Here is a 27,901-nt window from a genome sequence, read left to right as displayed (position 1 = left end):
TCACATATGTGTATTAGCATGTTGTGTTTGGACTCTGGCCTTCATTTGCGTTCAGCAGCTGGCCAGATGTTTGGACGCGGAGCTGCTGCTGTCGCTGACCTCGGTGCTGAACACGACGTCAGATGAACCTGCGCTCACCACAGGAGACACGATCCAGCCTCACTCCCTCTTTGATTTATTGAAGCTACTCCAAACACCCACTTTTGCTTTCTGAACTTTGACTTGTTCTCGTTTTAAAAAATTCCTTTCATTCGCTATCTCGTCTTTTCTCGTCGCGAACACGGATCCATTGCGACGCTGGCTGTCAATTTCCCCCTCGTTTTTTTTTTCTCTCCCCCCGTCGTGATGGCACTCGGCGCGGCTACTGTACATCAGGCAGGAGATGAGTTGGTGGTGGATGAAGGCGCACAGCTCGTTTAGGTCCCCCTTCTTTGAACGGAGGTGTTTTCGCTTTTGCGCTTTCGCCTCGGCGCGAGAAAATTACGCACGGACCGTCGCCTCCCTGGGCTCACGTTTCTTTTAGAACTTGGTTTGTTGTTTTCCTCGCAGCCGCTGCAGTCGGCCATCCTGCGCTGTAACATGACGCTCAAGCAGTAAAACAGTATTTGAAAAAAAAAAATACAAAGAAAATCAGGCCTTAGCACACAGAAATTGGATATGGAGTCCATGAAGACGAAAGCCACGGCGGGGGTCAAGGAATTTGCGGGGAAGACCCTGGGCCATATGTACAGGTAAGAGCGTGCATTTTTCTCTCTTTTTTATCACCCGGACTGGCGCGTGTGTGTTTTACCTAAAATGTGATTATTTGCGTGGATGTTAACAAGACACGCGCCACAGAGGGGTGTGTGTGGGTCCGTGGGCCACCTAAAACTGCTTTACAACTTACAGGGATCTCTAGTCACGCCTCTAGAAGTGAGAAGAAAATTATGCAATCAAATGTGCGTGCGTGCGTGTGTGTGTGCGCGCGTGTGTTGTTGGCAGGCGTTTGGATTCCACTGGATCCTGATGCAGAGGGCCCGTACATGAATCTCATTGGCAGACAGGTTTGTGCAGGACGCGTAGGCCACGCAAGACATTTTTAGTGATTCATTCATAATTTGTAACGCATTTCAGATCATGTTTGCAGCCAGTGACGCGCACATAATGACAAACCTGCAGCCTGTTGTGTTTCAGACTGAGGAGAGTGGCTTTGGTTGTTTTAACCGGTGTCGTTTGTGTAGCTTCTCTCTTAATGCAGATATCATGTTGAATAAATAGGATTTTAACGACTTCTAGATGCATTTTAATTCATTTTTAAGGCATTCCTTGCTTTAATTCCTTCAAATCTGCAGCAGAAATACTAGAATAAAACTGTTTTTTTCTTTTTCAGAGTCTCATACCCTAAAGGCCTTTGATTCCACTGCAATATTTCACCCCATCCTGCATTTTATTCGATTATTTTTTTCTCCCCCCTTTAAAAAAAAATAGCCTTGAAGTTTTTCGCTCATAAACAGGATTTGGAATATTTGGATTTTTTTCTATCGTTTTTTGCATTCTGAATTTGGACAAACAGGCCTAATAAAGGTGATTTTCCTGGACAGAAAAGGAAAAAAAGCGAGAGGGGGGTTTGAGGAAAGCCCACAGACGTGTGTCTGCAGGCTGGAGCTGCTGCTCGGTTCCTGAATGCTAATGAGTGTGAAAGTGAGGGGCTGCTGCAATGCGGTACAGTCAGGGGACAATGTTCGGCTGTTTTCAGCTGTACAGGCTGAACTTTGGCTGTTTTGCTTATGATATATTGTTGAAAGGAAAATTGGCACCTTTGGTTTTTGTTCGTTCCTCGTGTCTTTCTGAGGCGTCTGACTTGAAGCTCGTGTGTGATTCTCTCTGTGTGACACTAAGATGAGGAAAATACAGTAGAGGCCCAACCACCCCTACAGCTCTGTGATTGTGGTGATTCTCCATGAGCTGCTTCCTGCATTTTCTTCATTGTAAGACAAGTACTAGATAGATCCACTCAAGCTCCAAAGCATCCAGCTCATTATACATAAAAATGCAGAATAGAAGTAAAAATGGGCCTCCAGTCGGAGATATTTTCTGTTCTTTTTGAGCATCATCTTCTCATGTCGTGGTATTTTATCTGGGAGGACTTAGCAGTCGGTGTTTTTCCTCACCTGGCTGTTGCAGGGTGATAGAGAGGAAACAGAAAACCGGGGAGGTGATCGAGCTGACGGAGGATGGGCGGCCACGGGAGGCCGCGGAGAAGAAACCCCCGCTGTGCGACTGCAAGTGCTTCGGTTTGCCTCAACGCTACATCATCGCCATCATGAGCGGCCTGGGCTTCTGCATCTCCTTCGGCATCAGATGTAACCTGGGCGTGGCCATAGTGGGCATGGTCAACAACAGCACCATCCACCAGAACGGCAAGATCATCATCAAAGAGGTGTGGCAAAGGCGGCGAGCAGCTTCCAAACGGGGCAGACTGCATGCCTTAAGACGCCTGATTCCTAGATTATCAAGAGTAAAAAAATCAAGAATGAAAGAAACAGGAGGATGAATTTCTCCACGCATGAGACAAGAAGGCGTAAGGCCTGCTGCTGCCTCACTGGGCGATTAAATCTTTTCCTAAATCTTAAATCTTTCCAACTAATCATGAGCTTTCTTAGAATTTTTGCGGATATTTGTGCGCAATGGTCTTCCGTTTTTTTTTTTTTTAATGGGGCTGCATGTTTGAAAACACGCCCATTTCCTAATGTGCAGCACACATTAGCTGTTCTATAATGATAGCAAGCATCTATTGCAGGATAATTCTGTACTTTTGATAGAACAGCACATCATCCAAGTTAAACAGATTTAACGCCAAATGCATTACTGTGTCCTTTGTCTAAATCACGCGTAAATACATTAGTTGACAATTTTCCCAAATCTCCTTGAAACACATACTTGTATGAAATCCAAATAAAAGCACGAACATCTATAAAGCGATGTCTCAAATACACAAAAGAACAGCTTATTCGGGCTAAAACGACGCATATTTTTTGAGTTTTGACGCAAAGGTCAACTGTGATCCAAATCTTCGTTTCCACCCAACGAGCACAACAATTTCCTTTCCACACAGCTTCATATTTAGTATTATTTAAAAGACAGACATGATGGATGCTTTAATGATCACATAAATGTCACCTAATCGAAATAAACAGTCGCAGGCCTTTACGAAACAGGCCTGCCTTTAAATCAGGTCAATAAATTCGTTTATGTCCTCATTGGTGACACGAGAAAAAGCAGCACGTGGATTCTTTAAAGTCATTGTTATTGTTCCTTTTTTTCCCCACTGCTTTCTGTTTTCCATATCATCCATCAGAAAGCTAAGTTCAACTGGGATCCAGAGACGGTGGGGATGATTCATGGATCTTTTTTCTGGGGCTACATCGTGACACAAATCCCGGGAGGCTACATATCCTCCAGGCTGGCAGCAAACAGGTAGGCGGCACTCCCCGTGAACTGCCATAAATACACCGCAGCCAGAATCATCTGGGAGATGAAGCATTAGGAGTTTTTTTTTTCCTTCTTGTGATTGCTGGCATATTTAAACGAAACGACTGAACAGTTGGCGTGCCTCTGTCTTCCTCTTCTCACTCCCATTATGTGTTGTTTTCATTATTTGTTATTTTCTAAAATAGACAGTGGAAAAAAAAAACAAGAATGTGCAACGTGGGGAGTGGAATAAATTCAATGAGAAACGGAATCAAACACAACGAAGGTGATGCGTAAAAGACGCTTGTCTGAGCTGTGTGGAAGAGGGACGCAGTGGAGGCAGACAGTGTGCAGCTCTGAGGCTGATGCAGAGCTGCAGGGAGGGCATCGGGCTGGCAGGCTTGCAGCTCCCGGTGTCAGGGCTTTCTGCCACCTGTTAATGAGCTCCCCCGGGGCAGGAGAGCCGGGTCTAATCTGTCGCTCTCTCAGGGCATGGATAGCAGAACCGGTCTGCTCGCCAAAGGCTTTAATTCGCATGAGCTCTGCCAATGCGTCAGTCACTATAATTACGCAAGGATATGTAGCATTAATATGCATATTTTAGTAGTGAGGATGCTGATATACAACATGACTGCAGAATTATTTTGTTACTGAAACCTTACGGCTCAACAGAAGAGGCCCGAACAGGCCAATTTTATGCAATAATTCTATTTTAAAATGCTGCATCTCTATTTTTTCTTTTTCTTTTCTTAAAATCCTTCTCTCCCTGCATCCTGTTTTTGTGCACCTCGTCCTCATGATTGACACCAGGATGCAATCGAATCAATCGGTCCCGTGTCCAACAGTATCTCCACCGGATTAGGGCTTGCCCCCCACGCGTGGATGAGAGGGGCGGGAGGACGTGACAGAAATAAGAAATAGCTCCGTGTTTATTCACTTGCTCAGCTGCTCCCTCAAGGAAAAGAGAGAAAAAAACAAAAATAATAAATGACATGCAGAAAGCTAATGTTATCCATTTCATTCTCCCTTTAACAGAACAACAATAATATTAGTAATAACTTTAACAATATTTTTAGCAACTAATGACAAGCATAGCCTATATTGTTTTATTTCTGAGTCAGTTGTGATCAATAAATCTTCTACTTTTTCTCTCAGTCGATGTCAAATTAAAATTAAATGACTTTCTTCATGAAAATTTCTTCGAGGTGGAAAAAACCGGGTTGCTAAGCGACACTTACGCATCGATGTGACTCTTAATGTGGCGTCGCTGCTTAAAATATTTATCTGCGTGACGTCAAAAGAGCGCATGTGGAGCCGGGCCAATCAGATCCGGGGACGCGTCCCACGAGCTGCGTGGATACGTGCTCGGCTCGGGTGCAGCGATGATTTTACTCTACAGGGGTTTTAAGTGATGGAAAATGAGATAAAAACAAAGAGGATTTTTATGTAAAATACAAACCATGTATTGTGCATATTTCTTTAGTGGAAAATGTATTTTAAAAACCTCAAGGCCAATGATTCTTTTTTAACAAACCTCCCCAAAAAGAGACATAATGTTATATTTCATTGTATTTCACTCCAGCTAAAATGTGTTCGTGTCATATGTTCAGTTGCTGTAATGCATTTTATTGTGATATTTCAGGGTATTTGGTGCAGCCATTGTCCTCACCTCTACTCTCAACATGTTCATCCCTTCGGCTGCCAGAGTCCATTATGGGTGTGTCATCTTTGTGAGGATATTACAAGGACTGGTGGAGGTAAGAACAACTAAAGGTGGATTATAATGTTTTAAATGTGCATGTCCTTTAATAAAAATCATCGTTTTTAATTAAAAAGAAAACAGCACCCAATATATTCTCAGCTATAAGAATTGCCTGATTTAAGTTGATGTTGTTGTGGGTATAAATATCAGAAGATGTGTAATAATACTCTAGACAAAGGGAGCTTCCTGCATATTTGACTAAGAGAGAAAACAAAGGAAAAACTGCAACATTCACTGGATATTCAGCCAGAGGAAATGTGAGATGAGCTGTATTGATCCAGTCCACTACAGCTGGGTTTTGTGGGATAGTCCAGCTCATTTTCTTCTTTTTTTTTCTTTACTCTTACACTTTGTATCCAGGATACACAACAGCTAAGTGCTCCTGTACAGACCGATGAGAAGGAAAATGCTGATATGCTAAACTCACATCAATCTTTTGGCTTCGTAGTGAAATGCAACGCCCCAGAAAAAAATGCCTGCTGTGGAATAAATCTTGCGGTGTTGATGATGTTTGTCTGTTGCAGTGGAAAATACAGAAAGCTGATACTACAGTTCTAACACAGAAGGCACTGAATAATAGAAATATGTATTTGGACATCATCTTTTAGGACTATAGGGAGTGTCTGCCTGAGAGATTTCCATCTAATTTGGTTGTAAATAATTCTTCATCAGTAACATCATATAACATGTTGGAGCAGTTCTTTATGGAATAAATGAAAAACAACTCATTATCTTGATCTAACATTTCATCTCTTAAAGACTGGTGACATTGCGCTGCTCTTTGACTGCAAGAACATCCATGCAAATTGTATTTTTTACATCAGCAGTTTGTTCAAATTAGCAGCTGATGAACATTTAATATCTGCAGGCCTGCTTTGCTCCCTGAGCAGCTCATCAGGTCCTCTTTGCTCACGGCGCCGTGCGATTTGCTCATGATAATTACCGGGGTGAAAATGTTAATATTTGTTAGCTATTGTACCACATATCTGTTGGTTCCGATTCATATCTAAAAGGGTATTCCAGATAGACAATTAGCACATCCTGAAACTGCCAAACATCCTTAAATCTGACGGTAGTACTGTGAAAATGTTTGAAATGGGAATGTAAAATGGGACCGATTTTGTATGGAGACGTTGAGAATCCAATTTGGCTCGTTCAATACAAATAATGATGCAAACCAACGCATGCATATGGCCTATAATTTGTTTGCTGGACAAATCTTCTTTATTATTTCAACAGATAACTGGGCTGAATTTAAACGATCTCATTGGGTTGTGGGAAATCGGAAATGACCAACATGGAGCACTGAAATGTCTCTCTGAATGCGTAGAAGAAATCGCTTGTCTGAGTGCTCAAAATATCAGGCAAAGGAACACAGAGTTCCACTGTTCCTTCATGAATTAATAGAGACGGTTCCTGTGCGTTCTGTGTTTAGGGAGTGACCTACCCGGCCTGTCATGGCATCTGGAGTAAATGGGCTCCACCGCTGGAGAGGAGCCGTCTGGCCACCATCTCATTCTGTGGTAAATACTGACAGATCTCCTGTCTGCATTTATAAACTGGGTTCCATATTACTGCGCTGATTAAGATGTCAGAGCTTCTGAGCGTTTTGTCTCATTGTTTTCTGTTGCAGGCTCTTATGCTGGTGCTGTGATAGCGATGCCTCTGGCTGGGATCCTGGTTCAGTACACAGGATGGTCCTCAGTGTTCTATGTCTACGGTACGACTGACTGATACACATCGTTCCACAAGCGAATTAATATAATTATGTATAAAAATGTATATGTGTACAGGTTCTTTAGCTGTGAGCTCTTAAGAGTTTGATAGTTAAAGACCCCAGTGAAAGTCAAATGGATTTATCCAGGCAGACTGTGCATTGATTTCCTCCACCCGATGTTTTGGTGCATCAATAAATAACCCCCATCCCTCTTTCTCTCTGCACTGGATACAGTCAGCTTCCCTGTCTGGGTTTTATTCTCTCAGGCATTTTGGAAAGATCAGGCTGCCAAATACCCTGCATGTGCATACAGCCGAGGTCAAAATTAGCCGCAGTGCTCCGTCTGCAATTAACTGAAGTTCTGACATGCTATCCCTCTGCAATACGCAGGATGCTTTGGCATCCTCTGGTACATGTTCTGGATCCTTGTGTCTTATGAGAGCCCTGCTGAACATCCGACCATCACCGACGAGGAACGCTGCTACATCGAGGAGAGCATCGGAGAGAGTGCCAAGCTAATGGGTCCTGCAGAGGTGAGGGGAGACCCTCCAGATAGCAACCTACACTAAAGGAAGACAATCAATACGAATCTCCATCCACTACTATTAGTTTTCAATCCTTTGTCTTGTACAATTAGCAACACAATACAGATTCATCAGCCATTTCCGCCTCACCAGACAGACGATAACAGACAGATAATGTACTGCGTATTGTCCGCTACAATGTGCAAATCAATTGTTTGTTGTAATATATTCCAGAAATTCAAGACGCCTTGGAGAAAATTCTTCACCTCTATGCCTGTCTATGCAATCATCGTAGCCAACTTCTGCAGGAGCTGGACGTTCTACCTGCTGCTGATCAGCCAGCCTGCGTACTTTGAGGAAGTGTTTGGCTTTGAGATAAGCAAGGTGAGCGGATACTGTAACTCACTGGACTAGTGGCAAACATGCAGCGTGAATTGCACAATCGATATGCAATGAATTCAAATGCTGTGGAGCGAAACACTATCCTAGTGTTTCAGAGTCAGACGCTATAAAGCCGAGCATGTGACACTTTGCTGGGCTGATTCATTGATCCGTCATCAGAATCAATGTCAGTGCAACTAGTGGCCGCAGGTTCTTTCTGATGATCCGATTCATTGCGTAACAAGGTGAAATAAGTTCACAACAACCAGTATAAAAGGCTGCTATGTCTCTAGGATAACGGCCGATTACAAGTCAGGAAAATCCACGATGAAAGATCAAGTGTATCGTATGGAGTAAAATGGCATAACTGGAACTGTAACTACAACACCGGGTGAAAATGAATAAATTGAACCCAATAGAGTTACTTAGAATGTATTTTATAGCTAAAATAGTCACGACTTTATAACAACAATCAAATTTGAAGTGTGTCATTTGCTGTTTAATGGACTTTCTGCCACATTTTTGAGTGTCCAAATTCTGAATGTGACTATTATCTACTACAGTTTCCTCAAAAAATTCTCACAATAGGAAAAAAAGGACTTTCTACTAACAATGTCACATTTCAATGAGTCACATTTTAAAGCTGCAAACTGACAGCTGGGAAACACTACACTTGCTAGTGATGATGATTTATTAGTCAGAATTATCTGTTTACTTCACATAATAAAACAAACTGCTGAGATTTTCATTGTATCAGGAGAAGGGAATTAATGAATAAAATAAGTGTAAAATCTTTATTTCCCAGCTGAGTCACGTCTATCTCAGATCAGTGAGAACAGCACAAATATGGAAAAATACAAATACAAGAATCTCCTGCACTTTTCTAACAATGACAGATTATTTTGTGTTGGTGAAAGCCTTTATAGAGTAGAAGCAGATTGTTAGGGCCTTTACAGAAAATTTAAAAAAGACAACATTTTATTTAATGCATAATATCCGTATTCTAAAGGTGATTTTTGCACCATAGTCCTGCAAAATAAATACATTTTTTGTGCTGCCATTTCCTCCTGCAGCTGACTTGGCTGATCTTCTCCATGCGTTTGCAGGTCGGCATACTGTCTGCCCTCCCCCACTTGGTGATGACCATCATTGTGCCCATCGGTGGCCAGCTGGCCGACTACCTGCGCAGCAAGAACATCCTGACGACTACCACTGTCAGGAAAATCATGAACTGTGGAGGTGAGAAGTCTGAACTGAGGATGAAATCAAAATTTTCCACACCTCTCTCAGCACAGCTACAGGGTGTTACTTTCATGGTGTTAGATCCATACTGTTGTTGTTTTTTTAGGGGGGGAATTGCTCCTCACTGTGTTTAAGAGATGGGTTTTGTTTATATTTTTTACTGTCTGTTCAATACTTCAGCACACAAGTCGACTCACTGATTGTGACTGTACATTGATTTCATATCTGCTACTTATGTAATTGAGTGCAGGTCGTGTATCAGAGGCTTAATTCAATTGGCACCACGATGACCAACAGCCCGTGGGCTTTGTGTGTGTTTGTGTGTATGTGTGACCTGCTGTCTCTCGCTGCTAGGATTTGGCATGGAGGCCACATTGCTGCTGGTGGTTGGATATTCCCACAGCAAAGGGGTGGCGATCTCCTTCCTCGTGCTGGCTGTGGGTTTCAGCGGATTTGCTATATCAGGTTAGTGCCAGTAACCACACTTCCACTTCAATCAGCATACAATTACAATTAAAATTAGAATATAATATGCTGTCGTTAAAATGATGTGATCGTGGTGGTTTTATTGAGTGTAAGATTTGAGAAACCTAGTTGACCAGATTTCAAGATTTCAGTGTGAATACATTTTAGTGATTGTTGGGGCTGCTGTATACTGTTTATTGGCACAATTGTTGAAAACGAGCCAATATTTATAAAGAAAGTTTGCAATTCAGAATGTATTATCTCACTTGAAGGAATAGTCTGAAGCTTATTTTCTTTCTTGGTGAGTAGAAGAGAAGGATCTGCTTATTTCTGTACGTTAAATATGACGCTGTAGCCAGAAGACGGTACAAATCACATGAAATAGCAAGACTGACCAAAGAAATTAAAAGAAATCCATCATGTCTAAAGCTAAGTAGCACATCCTAGTTTGTTTAATCGATTCTAAAAATCAAAGAAACATTATGTGTAAAAGGAGGCTAGAAGTAGTGACTTCCAAGAACACCTCTGGACCTTTGCTCCCTATCTTTGTGCATGGAGCTTTATCAGTATTAGCTGCCTAATACTTCCCGTATCCGATTCATATTACTGACCTTAAACCTGAACCTTTCTTCCTTCATTCATTCAACAGATCTTGTTTACGTTTAGTTACAGAGGATGCAGAGGTCCACGACTGCGTGCAAAATCAGTTTCTTGCCTGTTGTTCTCCAGCTTTCTCCCGGAGTGTTTAATAATTCAGTGCTAGCGGTCTCGGGGGATTTGCCAGGCAGCCAGTGTGCAGCAGCTCGCGAGGACACTTACTCATTCAGCCAGTCAGGGTGGGGGAGGAGGAGGAGGAGGAGGATATGGGATGAGATGATGCTGATTTTTTTTTTTCCAACAAGATGGTCACCATTTGTGCTGCTTTTATCTACTACTGTTTCCTGCTTCTGTTGCTTTTTCTTTTTTTCTTTTACACACACAGTCTCCCTCCATTTGGAATCTAAATCGGGTTACTGTCCTTGTTATAATTCTCAAGAGTAAAAATCTGTCGTCTGTGTTTTCATTTGCTCTGTCAGGCTTTAACGTCAATCACCTGGATATTGCTCCACGTTATGCCAGTATCCTGATGGGCATCTCTAATGGTGTGGGGACCCTGTCTGGGATGGTCTGCCCACTGATTGTTGGGGCTATGACAAAGAACAAGGTAGGAGGTTTTCCTTAAAAAAGTCCTAAAAGAGGCCTGAACAAGACAGAACTGCTCCATTTCAAGTGTCAGTATATAAATGAGGGACTTTTGAAGTCCATGGGATATATCTTGCATACATTTTTATGAAAAGTAAAAAAAAATCAAAAAGAATGTTTTTTATGCTCATTATGATCATGTCTTTGCAAATTCTATAATTATTTATGATGGAAACAATCACTTATTAATAAAAAAAAAAAAGACTGGATATGTGGTGTTTGGTTATATGTGGCCATGTTGATTTTAGACCTGAAAACTGCAAAAAATGTCAAATATGATACCTGTCAACTATGTTACAAAAAGTCCTGCAAATTATATATTGACCCTAGGACAGGAAGAGGAGTGACTGAGGTGTGGTACTGCTCCAGAACCTCAGCTAAAGATTTTATCTCCATTTAATAAACTGCTAAAAAAAAATACCACTGCAATACCAAATACCACTTGCAGTACTGTCATTATTCAAAATATAAACATGTGCAATATAATAATTTTCCACTTCCACAGGAATCTGCAATATCTGAATATCTGTTTTGTATTGGGTAACTTAGTTGAAAGTGATTTCTCGGACAGATATAATTTGTTATTTTCCATATAAAATTTGATATATTGCCATATATATATATATATATATATATATATATATATATATATGTGTGTGTGTGTGTGTGTGTGTGTGTGTGTGTGTGTGTGTGTGTGTGTGTGTGTGTGTGTGTGTGTGTGTATATCTGCCATGATTATCTGAACTTAATAAAAAGAACACAATCAAAACAATTTTTGAATCAGCTCATTTTATTATTGTTTAGCTAATTAGAAGGTGGTTGTTATTAAATTCGGACGGTTATTTAGTTGACATTTTAGTGATATCCAGTCATTTTTTATTAAGTGATTGTTTCCATAATAAATAATTATGGAATTTGTAAAGACATGATCATAAGGAATATAAAAACATTCGTTTTTTAATACTTTTAATAAAAATGTATGCAAGATATATCTCATGGACTTCAACAGTCCCTCAATTATATATTGACCTACCTAGATTTAACATAGTAAGTCTATACACACCACTCTGCCCTTCCCACTTTCCTCGCTTCTTGGGCAACCATCGCTCAGCCATGCTGCCAGTCTGAAAGTTTTAGGAAACTCTCGACTTACCACCAACCGCTCATCCATCAGCCCTCCATGAGGAAACATTCAGGCCGGGTCGAGATCTCCTCCACGTGGATCAGCTCAAACCACAACGAGGCCCCAGAAACGAAGGGATCGGCGTCGCTCCACAGACTCCATTAACCGCGTCTCCAATCAGGACTCCTCTCTCCGTTCTCCGGCACATCAGACAGTCCTAATCCGATCCCAGCTACAACCAGGGAGGCTCTTCTCAGTGAAGACCAAAACGTAACTACTCCCTCCTCAACCTCCACTCGCTCCAGCATTGATGCCAGAAGCAGGTGAGCGTCCAGACAAGACGCCGCATCCGGAAGTGATCTGCACTTCTACACTTCTGACAGTTGCTCTGACGTCCCTCCACTCTCCGACCGGACCGTCGTGGGTCTTCAGAAAACACTAAGAAAAAGACTTTACCTTGCCACTGCACTGACAACTCCTTTCAAACTCCCGGAGCGTAGATCACGTGATAAACCACAACCATCCTGCAGACGCCGTGCGCCAGAGTATGACGCCATCACGCTACCTGTAGCCCCGCCCATTAAAAAAAAACAACACACAACACATAGTTAATGAGTGAAGCAAGCGTTGCCCCCTTGAAATGACCAGTGTCGAGTGTCTTTTCAAAAGTTTGTTGTCCATCCATCCATTATCTATACACCGCTTAATCCTCACTAGGGTCGCGGGGGGTGCTGGAGTCTATCCCAGCTGACTCGGGCGAAGGCAGGGGACACCCTTGACAGGTCGCCAGTCTGTCGCAGGGCCACATACAAAGACAAACAATCACTCTCACATTCACACCTACGGGCAATTTAGAATGATCAATTAACCTCAGCATATTTTTGGACTGTGGGAGGAAGCCGGAGTACCCGGAGAAAACCCACGCATGCACAGGGAGAACATGCAAACTCCATGCAGAAAGATCCCGGGAAAGCCAGGACACGAACCAGGGATCTTCTCGCGGCAAGGCGAAAGTGCTAACCACTACGCCACTGTGCAGCCCCAAAGTTTGTTGTCTCCGTCGAAAAAGTTACAAAGGTCAAAATGGTCCCTTGCAAACACACAACACAGTGCAGTTGTAAATTATGTTTAGGATTAAGTTATCCCACTAGTAAAATAGAACAAATGTTAACGCTTACACGTGCCACGATGAAAATTGTATGGAGGCCATAGCCTGGCTACTGCTTCTCCAACACACCATTCCATGAATGAATGGCTGTGGGCCTAGCTTTTAACAAAAACCTCCCGCGTCACGTGATTTCTCGTTTAGACAAACGCAATAAACGTTTATACAAAAACAGTGAATTAATGACCAAATACATATACAGTGAAGCATAACCAATAATAATAAAAGGTGTTATACAAAAATGGGCTGGTAACACAAGCCTCCAGACCAGAGCAGCTGACTCCTTCTCTGAATGCACCCAGAAACACTCATCACACTCTCACATTCCTAAAAGTTCTCCTGACGATGTCGTCGAGATCGTTGCTGGTCTTCAGATAGCATATGAGAACATCTTGAAGTCAAAGTCAAACTATGTGAATTTCTGACAAACTCTCGGAGCTTTCAACACGTGATGAACCACAAGAACTCTCTCCTCCAGATGCCGCAGCTGTGCACCTGAACATGATGTCACCACGCTCTCTCTAGCGCCGCCCGGGTTGCCAGGTGTGATTCATCCTATCCACCAGCAATCTACCCTATTGAAACCTGTCCCCAGCTCCACCACCACAGCTATTTCTGGCCATACCAACTCACCTACCCTCCCTTGAAGCTTCCCAACAACGCCTTCCTTCCTAATCTGGCACCGGGTTGCCAGCTCCACTTTCTTTCTTTCTTTCTTTCTTTCTTTCTTTCTTTCTTTCTTTCTTTCTTTCTTTCTTTCTTTCTTTCTTTCTTTCTTTCTTTCTTTCTTTCTTTCTTTCTTTCTTTCTTTCTTTCTTTCTTTCTTTCTTTCTTTCTTTCTTTCTTTCTTTCTTTCCAGCAACCTTTCCCTCTCTCTCTCCCTTGCCATCAGCACTGGATTGTTCAAAAGAACACCAGTACATTAACTCCACACAGCAACATCACCCAGTTCCTAACCTCTACTACTATAAGTTGGCACCGGGTTGCCAGTTTGCCAGTTCCTTCCATCCCCCGTTCCAAGCAAACTCTCTCTCATGCTATCAGCACCAGGCTGCTGGTTCCTATCCTCTACTACTATAAGTTGGCACCAGGCTTCCAGTTTATTGTACAAGAGTTTGACAACAACCTGACCTTAATTGTCAAAATATCTCTCCGTCTTTGAGATGCAGGCATCATTCTTCCATCTGGCTCACCTCTAAACAATTCTGGCTCAGTCTAGCACTGGGATGCCAGTTTGACTCATCTCTGTCCTCCCATTCAATGAATTCGGCTCTGATTCTAGCACCAAGATGATGGTTTCACTCATCTCTATCTCCCACTTAAACCATTTCAGCTCCCGTCGCACTTCTGTTTAAATTTCCAGCAAATGATGCCAGTTGCACATACGTCCATTGGCCACACCAATAAGTCACCCAAAAGGCTTCCAAATCAGACATCCAAACCACCTGAATTGGCTCCTTTCAACACAAATGAGCAACAGCTCTGCTGCAGACTTCCTCCAGGTTGAAAGCTTCTCACCCTGTCTCAAAGGCCACACACAGCCAACCTACACAGGAAACTCATTTTGGCATTTCATGCTTCCGTCATCATCTAGAGCTCATGACTGTAGGTTATTGTTGGAATGTAGACTGACAAGTAAATCAAAAGAATCACCTTCCAGCTCAGTTCCCTCCTCATCACGACGGTCCAGTACAACAGTCATCTCCTCAGTCATGTTCCTTCTGCTGGTTTTGGGGGTTTCTTAGTCAACAATGGTTTCCATGCCATAGCCTCCTGAGTTCTTACAGGTTCTTCAAAAACCTCTCCAGCCATCTCCAGCAGTGTTCAAGATCTACTCATTGTTACTGCTACCCCCTCATCGAACCAGGAATGGTCAAATAACAATCCATCCTTTTCCACTCTGATCATCTCATCCGCATCACCAACATAACAATCCTTTGCATCCAATAAACAATCAAGCTTCAAACTGATGGTGTGGTCCTTGCTAGTGAATACATATTAGGTGTGGTGGTGGCAACAGTATGGTGACATAGCCATGACAATGAAAGGACAGTGCAATGTGTGCTTTACTGTGTTTTTAAATGCTTTTTAGACAACAATGTCTACAGTATACAGACTTGTTGGTAGGATCAGTTCATTCACTCTCTCATTGAAGATGTAGAAAATTTCATTTCCATTTTTCCCCCTTCCCTCTTTAGACTCGAGAGGAGTGGCAGTATGTGTTCCTGATCGCCTCCATGGTGCATTATGGGGGCGTCGTCTTCTACGGGATCTTTGCGTCGGGAGAAAAGCAACCGTGGGCCGACCCGGAACTGACCAGCGAGGAGAAGTGCGGCTTCATCGACGAGGACGAGCTGGCGGAAGAAACGGGCGACATCACTCAGAGTTACGGTGCTTTCGGAGGTCCGGCTAAGACATACGGTGCGACCACGCAGGTGAACGGAGGCTGGGCCGCCGGCTGGGAGAAGACGGAGGAGTACGTCCAGGAAGAAGCCCAGGCGGGAGGCTACGGATACAGGCAGGATGAGGGATACTCCTAGACCAAACAAACACACATTCATTGACACATGAGTAGACTTATTTTCCTGAGTGTGCATCAGTTTTAGTCAGAAAAACATCAACAAACGAGAAACAAGAAAAGCTACAATCCATTGTCGTATTGTTTGCACAAATTCTAAAAAAAAAAACTCTAAAAAATGATCAACTTAATGTAAAAATTGCTAAAATATATATTAAAAAGTTAAAGATATTTGATTAATAGAGGTGTAACACATATCAAATTGGCAGTCTGTAATTGTATTATTATGCATATTGATAATAGATATATTTATTTGGAGTGCAATCGTGTGTAAACGTGAACATTTTCATGCCATCAGCCAAGGCTTCCTGAACACATTGAAGCCTATAGGATAAAATAGAAGCTGCCCATCAGAACTGACCCCTTTATCTATTAAATTAACAGTTCCAGTACAAAGGTCCTACAAGCCAGCCATTTCAGTGTATAAATATGTCACTGCACAGTGTTGTAAACAGAAACTAGACACACTGTTGATATAGATTGTACTGTACCTCTCCTGAATGCACTCAGACTAGCGTGTCCTTTTGATGCACAATATGACTTTTTTTTGTTGTTTTCTTATCACCGGCTTCTCTGTGTGCGTAAATCTAAACATGTAAGTGACCTGGTGTAGAGATTTTGACAAGTGGCATCATGATTTGTGATGATTGTTTGGTTGCACAAAAGGTGAAAAATGTCTTTTAAATGCGTGTTACCTGTGATCCCTTTTGAAACTCTGCACTTTTTGTTGTTTTTTTTTTTTTTTTGCTTTTGCAATCCTACACATCTCTGCAGTGTAATGCAGGAGTAAAGCCATTATTTTACTCAACATAACTGTCAAGCCGCTAAGAATCTAGTTGAACCAATGCATTGTTAAAAAGATTTATCTGAAACAAACCTCCAGAGATATGAGAGAATAAAGATGTTAAAGAGTTTATAGATTAAATGTAGACACTATTCATGGTCCTACGTGACCTTAAGAAGGGCTGGTGCAATACAGAGTCTTGGACTAACGGAAATCAGTCTTACTATTATAGAGCAGCAAAGCAAATTGAGTTTAATGAGATGAAAAGAAAGAATACTTAGAATAGCTATTTACACAATCAAAGGATAAGTGTTGCTTATTGATTCATAGAAATTCGGAATATTGCCTTTTTCCAGATGAGTCCCGCCTACTTCAAACCAGTGAGAACACTACAGGAACAAGAAAAAGAAATGCAGAAATCAGTCCTGCCATCATTTAAAATGAGAAAGAGACTGAGACAACTGAGAGGGTGATGAGTATAAAATATCAAATAGCATTATAGAAGCTGTGAACATTCCCAAACAAGTATTTGAATGTTGACATGTATCGATACTTTACATGAAGTTCACCAACATAGGAGTCACAGAGAAGATACAGTAGGAGGATCAGACATTAATATGTGCAATTTGGACAAACTGGCTGTTTGTCTTTTTTTCCTTTACAGAATGGAGGCGAAGTGAGACAGTTTATAATGTAAAAACCTGCCTTTGTCTGCTAATGAAAAGTGTTTTATGCTCCTGAGCAGAATCCACCGGAACCTTACGTTTTTGTCCTCATTCTGCACTTACACTGACAAGGTCTGAAGGGGGCCAAATTTGTTTTGTTGTTTGTCACTCGTCTGTGGAGACCTCATGTCAGTCACGTCACCATGTAGCTGTGTGTGGATGTGTATTTATGCATGGAACTAAGTGAAATTTGTAGTTTGTCATTTTTTTAAAAAAATGTTTCTTTTTCTTTTCGATTTTTTTTGTCTTTGTCTCAGAAACTGTTACTGATGCTTCAATTTCTTTGCACAATTAACCAAAGGATGTTAAGCAGAGCTGGGTTTTAGCTGGAAGTCAGATGTTTTAAAGCAGTACAGACCATCAGCAGCGAGGTTCCAGCATGTCGGACCCCCAGGTGTGCAGGTGGCACCAAACATTACTCAGTGTACAAAGCAATAAATCCATAGTAACAGTTCTGGTCAAACGTCACAAACATTCATTCTGTAACTGTTTTTTATGCATTTGTTTAAAAGTCGTGTTTTTTGTGATAACAAATGTAGAAAATAAACACATGTAAAGAAAAAAATATTGAAGTATATGTATAAAGATATAGTAATAGAGTCCAACACAAACATCTTTGACAACAAGAAAATGCAAGGAGTTTGTGACGGGGCTGCTCACCAGATGAGAATGATAAAAAGAGCTCCGACCAAGCAGCGGACGCTCTTCTTCTTCTTCATGTTACTGTCTTTGTTTTGGTGTGGTCCACACTGACTGTGTGCTGGTGTTTCCTCTGTCTCTCTTACACTCTCTGTCTATTTCTGTCTTTCCTCAGCTTTTAGTTGGATTAATGTCTTTCATTCAGTGGCTGGACCCCCATTGCTCTACTTAACCACATGTACCTCCTCCTCCCCCCTTTGTACAACCCTGATCTCATTGTCACATTATTCACCGACATTAAGGATGAAATCTTAACATGCGATTCTGAAAAATGACAAAATTTGCAACCTGAAGTAGTAAGAAGTTTCCTGTTTTTGTGCCTCTGAAGTTACAGTGTGATTCTATGGCTTCTGTTGCTGTGTAAATTGAGAGGTTTGTTGATGTCAAAATGAAATACTCTATATCCTTTTTTTTTGATAAAAAAACAAAACTGTAAACTAATCTATGTGTGTCCTGAGTGTTTGTACTGGCAGAGGAAGGCAAATCATGCAAAAAGTCAGCTAATATTTAAAAACATAAGTGCAATCAACATCATTTTATGATATATATTTAAATGTTGCTGTCGATACAAGTCGATAAGGTGAAAGGACAGCTTTTTTGACACATTCTGCAGTTACGGAGCAACATTATAATGATTTGGACTCATGCTTCTGGTCACCTGGTTTCTATACAAGTCCATCCATCCATCCATTATCTATACACCGCTTAATCCTCACTAGGGTCGCGGGGGGGCTGGAGCCCATCCCAGCTGACTCAAGCGAAGGCAGGGGACACCCTAGACAGGTCGCCAGTCTGTCGCAGGGCTACATACAAAGACAAACAATCACTCTCACATTCACACCTACGGGCAATTTAGAATAATCAATTAACCTCAGCATATTTTTTTTGGACTGTGGGAGGAAGCCGGAGTACCCGGAGAGAACCCACAGGGAGAACATGCAAACTCCATGCAGAAAGATCCCGGGAAAGCCGGGACGCGAACCAGGGATCTTCTCACTGCAAGGCGAAAGTGCTAACCACTACGCCACTGTGCAGCCCTCTATACAAGTCCAATATTCATTTTCTTTTAGCTTCATTTCAGATCTCTACTAACTCCTAAGGGAATTATGTGACTCTTTAGTCACTAAATGATCCACTAAATGTCCCACTTCCAAGTGGAGTTATATAATACCACACAATCATTATTGGTGGTCCAAAGATTTCAGTAATATAGCAGGGGAATAATTGGTATAAAACTTTATGTTTTGCCAAAAAGGTGGCAAGAAAAGACCACAGGCACACAAACTGAAGTGTATTTGCAAAAGCAATTTTGCTCATTTGTTTGACTTCTTTTTATTCCTAAACAACAACTAATGTAGAACCTGAAAAGATATACAGTATTATTGGTTGTTGAAAACATTGTTTTCTCAAAGCGACTCTGTGTATAGTTGATGTTATACCAGTCATTTATTTGCAGTTCAGCTGATGCACTCAGTGTCACGGTGGATGACTCAACTTCTACATCCAGAAACTAACTTAGTGTGATTTAAGGCTTCTTGTGTGGGCGCTGATTTAAGTTTAATCTCTGAAACTACCAAACAAACACCAGCGATCGATAGTTCAGTCAAGTCATGCAGTGCAGTCAAATAATTCAAGCTCCCAGAACTTCATTTTGAATCCTAGTGGAAATAATCTGGGTGTTGAAAGTTTGTGAGTTTTGTTTTCTGTTGAAGGGAGGCCTCTAACAACTGGTAGCCAACTGTTGACTGTCACTGACTGTTGGTGAAAAGGACTGAAAACACGGACCTGAAGGAATTTTTGACACCCAACAGCAACAACACAGGCACATTTTTTACCTAGTGCTAAATTTCACCAGTAAAAACTGAATAAAAACAACATTGTACCTGAATATAATACCTGTTTTGCACTTTTACTAGGTTTACTTAACTTTCATTCATTGTTATTATATGTTCATGTAAATGTATTTTCTCTCATTATATGCTTTTCTGCAAGAGGACAGAGAAAGGTAAGATAAACACTGTAATCCCGTGTTTTGTCATAAACATGCTGCTTTTCTGCCAGATGAGTCATGTATGACACATACTTTTCTCTCTGCTGACTATCCCATATCAAGCCACTAAAATGCAAGCAAAATAAAACATAATTCCGTTTTCTTTCTTTTCTTTTTTTTTTTTTTTTTTAAATCTGCTGGTAATATTACAATAGGGGTTTTCAGCAGAGTGAGTTTTAGCAGTTCCACCAAGGCCGGAGGAAGTGCACAGTTAATGGCTGCCCTCCTTCCCCCTCTATGAAATCAATATGGTCAGTCCCCAGTGCTGGGCTGGACCTATTGACTGTTCTAACCTCTTAATGGAGATGAGAGGGAGGAGGAGCACTTATTGAGCTATTTGGAGGTGTTATTTCCATTTAAGAGCCAACTCCTGCCTCCACCCACAAATCTTCAACACACCGTGCTGACCATCACAGGAGATACAACAAAACAAAATAGTACACCCCAACCTGCGTGCAGATAGGAGAGATTTAGTTTTCTGTGCGAATATCACACTGACATCCACATTCACAAGACTCACCACCAACTAGTAGAGACTTAGTGTTAACTTCTCCGGTGACATTAAACACATTTTTCAGGCCCACATCTCTTTTCATGGACAAGAGTAATATGTGAGACCTCAAAAATAAAACAGAAAGGAACCTAAATAGGAAGCATTTGAAATATGTCAAACAAGAATAGTTCTAAAACAATGAAAATATCATATGTTTGGACACGCTTCATTCTTTAGGCAGGAGTTGCAGGATCCAAAGTGTTTCCAAAATTGTTATTGGGATTAGATTAGTCTTTTTCAGTTTCACGTTTACTTCATGTCTATTAAAATTTTTTACATTTTATACTGTATATCTGAATGTATTTTAATTTTGTTTCCTCTGTATGGTGAGCTTGAGTGTTCTGAAAGGCGCCTATAAATAAAATGTATTATTATTATTATTACTATTATTATTATTGTAGCATTTTAAAGAGAAAAACAGGTTGTTGCACCAGAAAGCTTCAAAATACACAAAGCAAAAGAATATAATAAGTTGGTAATAGAATCACATTGTATTTACCCATTAACCACAGTAAAAACAACACGTATACAGTGGAGTAACATTAGACTTGCCAAACTTTAAAAAATGATAAAGGAACACTTGGTATTTCATGACAATATTCAATTTTTGTAAATAAATAAATAAAAATCTGAACATTTACAATAATAGGTAGAACATGCTTTTGAAAAACAAGTCATCATTCATCCGTTCAAAGTTAAATTAAAAAGAATCTATATGGAGAGAATTAGTCAAAGGTCAGTTTTGAGAAGTGCAATGCATCCTGGGACCTTTTTCATACAAACTTCAACAGAGGTTCCAAGATGGTTTAGTCAGGATTGGCTCAGTTCACCTATTTAACTAAAGGGGTAAAGAGACACTTGTCCAGTAAGACAGCAGTCCTTATTTGTAGCTTTAAAGCTAATTGTGCTCACTGATCTCCTAGAAGAAAAACATTTACTCTCTGTCATGTTAGCTCAACCATGAATAAAGTTCATCTGAAAGTTAAATCCAAAAATTCTTCTTCTTAAGAGTCTTCTTACTTTGATAACATAATGTGCAATTTTAGCAAAATGGCAATTATAGTCTGCTCTGATAAATATGATGCAACAACACAAAAAATCCACGTCTAATTATTAGAAGTTGCTAGATCATGTGTTGCTTCATGTAACGCAGGATCTTTTGATTATATATGATAAGCTCATTTTATTCTACTAAAGAACTAGCAGTAGGTTTATATTCACTTTATAATGTGTTTTGCTTGTTGTTGCTTCCCTTGGATGTTCGACCTTCACCTTGCAAAATGAGGAATGTGAAGAGTTTGACATGACAAAACCTGTTTTTATTCCACTTTGTTGAAGAGGGAAAAGTTTCTCTGAGCTCACTCGAGTTGAACACGTGTACGCACCTCATATTGTGACACCACAACTGGTCGGGAAGCCAATCCTGGTCCAGTTTGCAGGTTACACAAGTGTAATGTAGATACATGAATCATCAACTCACATGTAGCATACACTCACAGATTGTGGATTTACTTAATGAAGGAGAAAGTGTAGATTTAATTTGAAGACTTCTATCATTCATGTTAACTAATGCAGACTGTAATGAATTACAGCAGCCATATACAATATGAAACATAGTCCAACATGTAACTTTTAAACTCTGTGTACCCTGTCCACCTGCTAATGTCTTTTTTCTGTGTATTTGAACATTGATGTGTGACTTTAAAGCTGTTTTATATGGATTCCTGCACTCTGTGGAGCAGCATTAGTGAGGTAAAATTCAGTCCACATTCTCCTTCCTAACATCGCTGACGTCAAACAACTCTGCAGGAGCTCTGAAAAGCCCAAGGTGACACAGCGATCAGTGTTTGATTGATGCACAGCTTCTGGATCAGGTGATATTAAAAAACACGCTCTCTGCCTCCAACAGTGTCTGCGTTTGTGTGTTATTGTGTGTCTGTGTCCTGGCTTCAGTTCATTGCTTTAGTTAATTTGACAGGCCCAATAAACGTGTCACCCTTAAATGGTATTTTCTCAGAGTCAACCAGCCTGAACCGTCATCCCGTCCCAGTACAAGTGAGGGAGGTGACCCATAACCCTTTGTGACCATCAATCCACGAATGAAGGAATAAAAAATTGCCACTGCTTCTCCTCAGAGCGCGCACTGATGCAAGTTTGATGCGGAAACACGTCACCCAGCAGCTCTTTGAATGTCCTTTGGAGTTTTAATGTTTTCATTTGCATCCCACACTATATAAATACACCGTGTGGTCGTGCGTGTCTGACAGCGTGGATGCTAAACTGGGAGAATGAGTGCGCATATGTTCAGCATCTTAAATGGCTGTTCAAATGTGGGTGGGGGGCAGGTGCTGCTACAGCCTCAAGGGAGCTGAGGGGTGTGTGTGTCTGTGTGTGTGTGAGGAGTGGAAGTGGATGCCAAAATCACTCTTTAATGACTCGGGGGCTGTGCTCCTGTCGTGCTCAGGCCCTTGAGATCCTACGTGGCTCATAAATAAGCTCCTTATTTGCACAATGCGCCTCCAGCAACTCAGGATGATGAGAAAGTATTTCTTCAGATGGGATATTGATTTAAGGAGGCGCAAGACTTTACACTTCTGGATTGGAATTACTATCCACAAAGTAGGACAAACAAAGCGGAACCCCAGAGGAGTTGCTCCTTTAAATATAACTTCAAACACAGAAATATCTTTTTTGTTTTGGGGTTGAAAACTAGTTTTTAACTAAATGCAGCCTCCACCTGCTTTGTGTAGTCACATACATCCACATGTGAGCTGTCCATGGTGCTCAATGAGGGATCACTGCGTAACACGACCACGTGCTGCACACAGATATATAGGATGCAGATAACACCCAACGTGGCGTCATGGCAACCAAGATGTGGAATTTTTCTATAAGTCGCACTTCTACAGGAATACTGGGCAACAATCCCCCCACAACAGACTCCGGATTAGCGGCGATTGGTTTGGAAAACAGCAGCAGGATCCTCCTCCTGCACTAGTCAGGAAGCATGATTGGTTGCACATGCCAGCCTTCAGCACTATCACCACAGCTGGTGTATATTTAGCCAGCCGACACCCTCCTCCCCACCCCTCCGTCAGCCCCCTTCTCCCTCCCCACACCTCCGTCTCCTCTCCTCACACACCTCCTACCACCTCGCCAGGAAGTGCGTCATCAGCTTGTCAAGGGGGAGCCTCTGGGGTGAGGCAATCTAATATTAGGAAGTCAGAAACTCTCCTTCATCTGGCCTCCTTCAGCGTCACACGCACAGACACACATGCACAGTGTGATGCAAGATTATGTGCACGTAGCCGAGAGTTCATGTGTGTATGGTGTACACATTGCTTGTTTCTTTGTCTTCTTCTTTTCTTAGTCCAAGTTGACTGATTTCAAAATGGAGCTATTTCTAGCTCTTTGAAGAAGATGAATCCTGAGCACATCTTAAAATGAGTTCACAAATTCACAAAGTCCCCTATTACTCAGAGTAAAACATGCATTTGATGTCTGCTGGGATGCAAAGTGCAAATCTGACCTCTGTGAAGCATTCTTGCTTTCAAATTTAACTTTGAGACTGTAGTTTAATGTTACACAACAATAGTGTTGTACTCAAACAGAAAAGAAAAAAACACTTGTTGCCTTATTTTCTCTTTAGCAGAGTTTTTTTTACTTCTTCCAACTATCACCAAGTGCTTGCTAAAGGAAATCCAAGGGAAACTTTGGATATGATTTGTTTCTCTGTTTAAAATTTGTACGATATCTATCTTATTCTGTGAAGTGCTTTTAGATGACATATATCATAAATTAGCACTATATTAATAAAACTGAACTGAATTGAATCACATCCCCCCTGGTGCTGATATAGATTCATATTTGGACAAAACCACAGAGCAGAGTTCATTGTGAACATGGAGTGGCAGAGGAAAGGTGGCTTTTTTTCTGCAGCTAAGGCACCTGGACTATAATGTGTTTATGTGTGTGTCTGTGCACAGACATGCATGCATGCATGTGTGTGTGTGTGGCAGTACTTCCTTATTCTGCCTTGCCTCTTAGTGCCCTATCACCAGATGGGAGCGAGCCATAGATGTGAGTGTGGTTAGAAGGAGGGGGTATTTCCCAAAGCCCGAGCATCAGGCCTCCTTTTGTCCTCTACCCTGTCACCGATGGCTTCACAGTGGGGCGACAAACACACTCCAAATCTCATTAAAAAAGTGAGAGATGGGGGGAGGGCTTCATGTCTAATGGGTCTGCAGGAAACATAGAACAGCAAGCCCAAGTTGGTACAAGCTATACTAGGTATATGTGTATAAATGCATCTTTTCCTAAGCTGATTTGTGTGATGTAGTGTACATTTCCACATGGACTCAGACCATAAAACCGAACCACAAACACACCTCCTATGATGCTTTATTGATTTCATGTTGTCACCAGTTGTTGCACATCTGATTTCATTAGTAACAGTGATGTGACACATCTGATAGAGAGATCTCAAAGCAGAGGGATAATACGAGGATGACAGTATCACCGTCTGCCCTTTTGTTCTGCATTTAGACAGAACACACACTTCACTGCAAGAGCTGCCCACAGTCAATTCATTCTCTATGGCTGTCTCTTGTATTAAATAATAACAACCCTGACAACAACACGTTGGTAAACAATCTAAAATCTTCAGAACAGGCCTTTTATTATCTCATGTTAAATCATTTACCATAATTGCCAGTATGAATGGCACCACACTAAGCCTCAATTGTTCATCCTGCAATTTACCCATTAGGGCTAGAAATTGCTTTAAAATTGCAGGCAATTACTTCTCATCTGCAGCAGAAACCGCACACTTGCTCCTCAATTGAACCAAACTGCTGAATCCGAGCTCGTTTCGCTCTCTGTTATTGACTTCCTGCAGCCATTTTTAATGAGGATTTAACGGCACGTATTTGCATTCACCTAATGGATTTTGTTTTGTGTCACTGCAGTGATAAAATATTGATGCGCGGTGCCTTTAAGAGCCGAGCCTGTGAGAGCAGACACCTTGGGACGAGTGTGTGGGAGAAAAGGGACAGACAATAAACAAATAGGATAAAACACACAGGAGACGCTGCCTCTGATATTTGCTGTGGAAAAGATCATGGAAAATTGAGCAGCTCGATATTTCACACGAAGGCAGGGAGCTAATGCTGCCACTAGGAAAATTAAACCAAGACTGGCTACATTTTAATGTTATTTTGCATTGCATGTTTTGTTAAGAGACTTGGTTATGAGTGAGGATTACGAGAAAATAAGCTTATTTTTGCTTTAAAATACAAAGGGCTACTTGCATCTATACTGCTGTCTGCATTAATGGCATTTTTTCTCCACATTGTTGGAAATCTTCTTTTACTTCTGTAAATGTTTTTTAATGCAAATGAAAGACTCTCTGTGTGATCCTGTCAGACACTACTAACTCAGAGTGTATTATTTGAGATAGATGCTGGCAATCCAGTCAAAACATCCACAAAAGCTTTACCTCCCAGCTCCAGATTGACACAATATCAGTTGTGCGACTAGATAACACCTCTCAGACTAATGCACGCTAAGTGAGGGCTGCAGAAAAGAGTCAGATGAAAAGGATAAGATAATGTCATGATCTTTCTTTCATCATATCAGCTTCCTTTGTTATGTGCTTTCTTTCTTTGGCTCTCGCTCCCTCCCTCGTGCTCTTCCTCACTCTGTCACTGCTGCATGGTGACTCAGACACTGCAGAGATGCTACATCTGAATGATATACCGGATGAGTCACACATTGATCGGACACTGTCCATTTCTGAAAAGTTTTTTTCCTGCACAGAGAAGTGCACAAATGCTGCATAAACAAGCACTGGCAGGTTGCAACCTCTGAACCGGTTGTACAGAATGTCCACTCAAACTCCAGCAGATTTGGCTTTACAGACAGCGAGCTGTCATGATGGACGCGTCAAACACTTGTTTGCAGGCTCTCCTCTGCACCGACGCTCAGCAGTAAACAAACAAGCTGATTTTAATGGTGTTCCCTTCACACCGCTCTGACCTGCTGCTGCTCAAGAAGCGTGCACACATGCAGTAAATCTGTCAATCCACTGCTCCACAGAGGGGCACGATTTTGGTTCATCCCGTCACTCTCTCTGTCCATCTGTCAGTCTTTCTCCCTTCTGCTCAAACGGAGAGTCGACAGACTTGGTATTTAAGGTTTTAAACCACTTGAACACTTTATTCTCTGGCCTTACACACAAACACAAACACATGCAAAGTCTTTGCTTCAAGGAGCTTCAACAAGTAAGTAAAGCTCAACAGCAACTACCTGCAAGCAGTGGAGGAAAGCAGCTATGAACATTTACTCAAGTACTGTACAAACTGAAAAAAACTGATTTCAGTTTTTCCATTCTATACTACTTTAAAATCAGTTCTCAGCTGTATTTTCACTCTACTCCATGATGGAACACTTTTGTATGTCTAGACTTGTTCATTACTCAATTGATTTTTCCTATTAAAGCCTGTTCATATGTCATCTAGATGACTAATGCAGAGGAAAAAAGTTGAATAGTCTGTGTGAAATTTGGCAAAATGCCTCAAGTGATGCCACCTGAGTCAGCGTTGATGGCAGCTACTAGTAGAACATCTGAATTGTGTTAGTTCTTGAGTTGAATTGTGGGTAATGTACTATTCAGGTTTTTACAATACATACAAATGGGGAAATTCACATTGTTGCTGTTGTAACAATGTGAATTTCCCCTGGCGTGAGGAGCAATAAAGGATCGTGTTATGTTATGTTATGTTATGTTATGTTATGTTATGTTATGTTATGTTATGTTATGTTATGTTATGTTATGTTATGTTATGTTATCTTATCTTATCTTATCTTATCTTATCTTATCTTATCTTATCTTATCTTATCTTATCTTATCTTATCTTATCTTATCTTAACTTATCTTATCTTATCTTATCTTATCTTATCTTATCTTATCTTATCTTATCTTATCTTATCTTATCTTATCTTATCTTATCTTATCTTATCTTATCTTATCTTATTGCATTAAAAGATTATATACTTGATTCTGTTGCACTGATTTTTTCCCAAACTAGCCACAATCTAATAAATGCTGAAATTAGTAAATGAGCTCAGTGCTTTTCTGCACTGTCTGAAAGTGAGTCTGCAGTTCCTTGTTGTTTCATAAAATTTTGTTGACATACATGATATCTGATCACAGATTTGTAATTTGAAAAATGTTAAGTTAAATAATGATCAAAGAAACAAACAGACTTGACTTGTTAAAAGTCATTCATAAAGGACTGGATGCATTTACAGAAATGAACAGAGAAATGTTTAACGATTAACATGACCCAGCATCTTATTTTGAAAAGAAATAGAAGCAAAGTAATTTTATCCAGGTGTTTTTCATGTTGGGTAAACAAAATATTTGTTTTTGTAAATGTCA

General features: G+C 41.0%; 1 protein-coding gene across 1 annotated transcript; it reads left to right on the top strand.

The window, feature by feature from the left end:
• Positions 1 to 32: 32 nt before the first annotated feature.
• On the top strand, positions 33 to 18,298 carry slc17a6b (solute carrier family 17 member 6b). The gene is made up of 12 exons (XM_023263197.3): positions 33 to 731; positions 2,164 to 2,419; positions 3,338 to 3,456; positions 5,093 to 5,207; positions 6,648 to 6,735; positions 6,846 to 6,932; positions 7,320 to 7,462; positions 7,688 to 7,837; positions 8,941 to 9,073; positions 9,431 to 9,541; positions 10,618 to 10,745; positions 15,270 to 18,298. Exons 1-12 carry the CDS (start codon positions 658 to 660, stop codon positions 15,609 to 15,611), a joined length of 1,746 nt encoding a protein of 581 aa, XP_023118965.2. The 5' UTR covers positions 33 to 657; the 3' UTR covers positions 15,612 to 18,298.
• Positions 18,299 to 27,901: the final 9,603 nt, after the last annotated feature.

This window comes from Amphiprion ocellaris, chromosome 1, assembly GCF_022539595.1.
Source record: "Amphiprion ocellaris isolate individual 3 ecotype Okinawa chromosome 1, ASM2253959v1, whole genome shotgun sequence".
Classification (NCBI taxonomy): Eukaryota; Metazoa; Chordata; class Actinopteri; family Pomacentridae; genus Amphiprion; species Amphiprion ocellaris.
The sequence above is the reverse complement of the archived record's forward strand: the minus strand, read 5'-3'. Positions and strand labels throughout refer to the sequence as shown.